Source organism: Mytilus trossulus, chromosome 9, assembly GCF_036588685.1.
Source record: "Mytilus trossulus isolate FHL-02 chromosome 9, PNRI_Mtr1.1.1.hap1, whole genome shotgun sequence".
Taxonomy (NCBI): Eukaryota; Metazoa; Mollusca; class Bivalvia; order Mytilida; family Mytilidae; genus Mytilus; species Mytilus trossulus.
In genome coordinates, this window is record NC_086381.1 from 58,678,202 (window position 1) to 58,683,547 (window position 5,346).

A 5,346-nucleotide genomic window follows, 5' to 3' on the forward strand; every position below is an offset into this window, starting at 1 on the left:
TACAATAGGTCTTTTCACAGAAAAGTGGAAAGACCTTATAATAATCAGAACAAATACAATAAGTCTTTCCACAGAAAAGTGGAAAGACCTAATAATAATAATTAAAAACCAATTGTTCAGAAAACAATTGAAGGTGTTTCCACATCAAAGAAATTTTGAAAAGAAGCTAATTTCTTCATACTGATGAGATGAATAAATGGTTTCGATATTTTTTTGAGTGAAATAAGGAAGATAATCATCTAGTTCCGGTGAAGTAAATGTCACTTCCGGTCTTATATGATAACTTTTTTTACACTGATTTCAGAAATATATAGTTTCAATATACTTTTGCCTGTAAACCAGGAGATAACTGGTCAATTCCGGTTTATGGAAAGTCACTTCAAGTCGTAAGTGATAAGTTTATGTATCTGAATTACAAAATATATTGATTCTGAGTACTTTTTCATGAAAAAGTGCAAAAAAATGCTACATCCGGTTTTCTCAAGGTCACTTCCGGTTGTCATTTTTCAAGGTCATATGTCACGCAACCTTTTGTTATAGGTCATATGGCTTCATAATGAACCAAGTTGAGGTAAAAATCAATAACCTTATAATTAGACATTTCAGGGGCACTAACTGGAGGAAATACAAAAACAAGAAAAAGTAACACTTGAGAACTTGACCTTGACCTCATTTGATTTAGTTAGGACTTAGGGGCCTCAAATAAAAACATTCCAGGGTAATACGGTTAACGGTTTATAGGTTAATAACATATGCCGACAAATTCATTTCGTAAAGGTAGATAACTCATATAAAATTTCATCCAATTGCTTTGGTTCAAATAGCCAAAAAATCCTGAGGATGTAACGAACAATTTATAAAAGAAATTTTGTCGATATCATTTTTGCTTACGAAGAAGATGCAGACATATGATAAACAGTGAATAGGGAGATAACTCTTACAAAGAAAATGGTTTGGTTTAGCAGGGTGACATATTGCGAAACAAACATTTAGCGCAAGATCAAAATTTGGCGGAAGAAAAAAATAAAAATAATAATAATATTAATAAAAATCAGTACAAATACAATAGGGGTTACCACAGAAAAGTGGAAGGACCTAATAATAATAATGATAATCAGAACAAATACAATAGGTCTTTCCAGAAAAGTGGAATGACCTAATGATATATACTTCTGTTAACAAAATTCTTCATTTATAGAAGCAAATTATCAATGGAACAAACCAATATAACAGCAATAAAAAATTATTTAAAAAGAAAACTTATCAATTTTTTTTTAAATGAATTACTCAGCAGGGCAGAGAACTGCTGGAACCCCTGGACTCCTTTACTGTCATTAAAACAAACAAACAAAAACTTAATAGACTCCACATATATTGTATATATATTTCATATCTAAACAACCTTTGTCTTGCAATCATTTTCTGCAATGTACCAAACTATAACAGCTGTGTTTATCAAATATATTGTATATCTTCTGTTTAGTTTATATAACTATTGAGCATAAAAATGTGTATAACTTATCATGTTAGTGTGCAAATAAAAAAGAAATTCATTATAAGAAGAATTAATATATATATTTTTTTTTTTCAAAACCTGTGCATTTGTTATATTAGATAATTATGTTTGAAAATCTTAATTTTAAACTTCTTTTTTGAAATTACTGTCATGATATATAGTTTTTTTCAAGTATGTAAAATTGTATGTATAATACTAACAAAAACTAACATCTGTATAAATATGTTATTTACTAACGTTAACGAGGCCGGGATAAGGTACCGGTACTTGCTGTTTTTCAACTAACACATGTATAGATTTCAATAAAATATGATAACTTAAAAAAAAAAGGTTTGTATAAATAGAACATTTGCCAATCGCAAAAGGTCCATCGTTACCATTTTCCATATGATTTGTACGTTTACACAAGAACACCATTTTCGTAAGTTCCGAGTTCACTTTATGTCTTACACAAATCGATTTGTTTCATCGATATTAAAAATATAATGAATGTATTCATTTTGAACGATAAGACACATTTAGTGAGAGGAGTGAACCATTTCTGGAGGCTATTCGTTAGCAATGCATTTTTGTTGTTGCTTACACAGGCCACTTGGTGTTTGTGGAAAAACTAATCTCTGATTTCCTTGCCACAGTTCCTTATTTTCATACGTATCGATGAAAGATCAGACAGTATTACTAATTCATAAAAATTAAAACGTAATATGGTTAGCAAAACAGACCATAAGGCAGCATGTATCATTCAGTAATTGTCTTTAAATTCTAGTTCTAGTACCGTACTCTAAAAATAATCCGACAGGGAGCAAGTAATACTGACAAAAAAGTTCAAAAAAGAAAACAATACTTTCAAAATTCCATGTGTGATTAGCGTTTTTCTGTACTTTCCTTCACCGTGAACGACCACAGCAAAATATTTGAAAACAAAGGATGTATAAAACCGGAAACAGTTAAAGAGCTATGTGACCAAAACGGAATGAATGAAAGTATACACATGGTCGTGATGCTTGTATTAGACCAAAACTGCATATACAACTTGATTAATAAATTAGTTCATGCAAATAACAGTCCAGTTAATATTATCTTGATATATAAATGGGAAAATTGTTTTTTTGTAGAACTGCAAAGTCATGGCTGACGCCGCGAAAACACAGTGGTGTGAACCATGTGGTCGAGTAGGAGAAAATCAGCAAGCACATTCATGGTGTAGTGACTGTTCTGAACCACTATGTGGAGAATGTCTAAAGTTCCATCCAAAAGGGAAATCAACAGCGAATCACAAAACAATCCCAATCCTGAAAGCTGAAAAATTAGCTGTTTTAAATATTCCAGATACCTGTCATATTCATGAAGAACAGAAACTTTCTCTCTTTTGCATACAGCATGATCAAATCTGTTGCGCATTTTGTCTGCGGGAATCGCATAGTACGTGTAAAGATGTAAAATCAATAGAGCAGGCATCAAAAGGTGTTAAAATGGGAACGGCGATCGACGATGTACAACATCGAATTTCAGAATTTTCGTTTATGATAGGTAAAATACTCGATGTATACAAGAATAATTTGAGTTCAATATCTGATCAGAAAGATAAATACAAAGACAAAATTAAAAATATTCGGAAAGAATTTAATACGTACTTGGATGAGATAGAACAAGTAATCGATTCAAAAACTGATCCCTGTGATAAAGAATGCATAAGTGAAATTGAAAAGAAGATTAAAGATCTAACCACAAGAAAAAATAAATTGGAATCGAGACAAACTGCTATAGAAACTTTAACAGAACATGCTTCAGAAACAAAAATATTTGCAGCAGTCAAGACTATAGACCTTATACTAATCGAAGAAGAAGTCTTTTTGTCAAAGATGCAGGAAAAGTTAACAACATACGCACTTCTGTCGTCTCCGTGTGACTTGATGGAAAAGATAAAACCAATTTTAGCTACACTATCCGAAATTAGAATAGAACAGATTAAAACAACAGTTCAAAACCCACTAAATGTCCAACAAGTTCAAGCCTACAAAATGCAACAAAAAAGGCCCAGCCTTATGTCGAAGATTAGTTGTTCTCAGATGAAGATGACAAGGATTGGGAGAGCTTGTTTCACTATTGATAATCACATTGTTTTTTGTGGAAACCAAATACTACTTTATGATATCACAAATTCTAGTGTACAATCAGTACGTGAATCTAATGTTTTAGGATATACCTCAACAAATATAACTAGTGATATGAAGAATAACGTTTATGCATCTTTTGCTCCTGTATTCATAAAAACTATTGACATGAAGAACTTAAAAGAAGGCACCCTGATTCACAACTCTAAGGATGGGGTCTCTGATTGTCATAACTTCACTTGTCTTAAGGCTAAGAATGACTTAATTTATTCAAATTATAATCAGGACATCGTGAGTTTCAATGAAAAACGAAGTGTTATGAAGGTTCTGAAAACTAAAGTCAACCCAGCATTCATGTGTGTGTCAAAAGATGGTGGAATATTTATATCTGAAAAAAACACAATCAAACATATAACTGAATCAGGTTCATACGATAACATTCCTACGAAAATGGAGAGTGGAGATAATATTACAGGAATAGATGTTAATGAACAAGGGCAGTTGTATGCATGTATTTGTGGCAACGAAGTAGGATCAATTGTGCGAATAAACACAACTACAGGATACAGGGAACCAGTATTAGAAAATCTTGTAACCCCATGTGATATCGCTTTTCATCCGGATCCGACTAAGAATATGTTTCTTGTTATGACTGATCATGGCAAGGAATGCTCAGTTTATCAATTTGCAACTTAACATGCATTTTAAAATCGTACAAGTTAAAAGATTTGAATGTTGACATCGGCATGGTCTTTCAATTTATGAAGATTAAATGCACCAGAAAATTATTTTCGAAAAATAATAAAGACATTAATTTCTAGTTGATATATATGAGTTATTGGCAATAAAGGATTATTTTGGATATTAATTTTATCGTTATCACTTATTTTAATATGACGTGCTTCTTTCGCTCTGTAAACAACATCGTGATAAAAAAAAAAGTAAAATCACAAAAATACTGAACTTAAAGGAAAATCAATTCGGAAAGTCCATAATCACATGGCAAAATCAAATAACAAAACGCATAAAAAACGAATGGACAAGAACTGTCGTATTCCTGATATTCCTCAAATGTAAAAAATGGTGGATTAAACCTGGTTTTATAGCGCTAACCCTCTCACTTTGATGACAGTCTCATCAATTTCCGTTATATTTACTATTACAAATAAAATAGTCAGAATATGGGTACATCGGTCATCATCGTATAACTATTTTAAAAGGAACAATTTAACAGAACACAAAAACATCTATCTACAAACACATTCATTGATTTGTGTGTCTGACTTCAGAAAATTTTATACGTCACATAGATTTGTCGTTCAATATGCATACAAATAATTTTAAAATTTACCTAAGCAATGTTAGCATACATATATCTATACTTTCGCAGACTCAAAGAGATACATAATAATGGATGTTACAATATACCTCCCACGTAAATCCACATGTATCCGAACCTATTTACAAACCGCTATGCCGATATTGTGCTTTAAAAACTGAAATTGACATAAAACTACAGAACTTTTATTCTTATTCGAATGCATTACAAAATGAATTAATGCACAAACGATCGGAGAAATCTACAAATATCAAAATGAAATAAACATGACGTCATACAAATGAAAACGCTATATTCAAAGCTAAAGGTTTTTCCGTTATGTTAACCATTGAAATTCGTAAACTAATGATTCTTCGAGGTAGGTGTTTTTATTTTTT

The 5,346-nt window shown here is 31.4% G+C and overlaps 1 protein-coding gene across 1 annotated transcript; it reads left to right on the forward strand.

Annotated features, from left to right (window-relative positions):
- Nucleotides 1-2,643: 2,643 nt before the first annotated feature.
- LOC134684799 (uncharacterized) lies at nucleotides 2,644-4,326 on the forward strand. The gene has a single exon (XM_063544109.1). It carries the CDS (start codon nucleotides 2,644-2,646, stop codon nucleotides 4,324-4,326), a length of 1,683 nt encoding a protein of 560 aa, XP_063400179.1.
- Nucleotides 4,327-5,346: the final 1,020 nt, after the last annotated feature.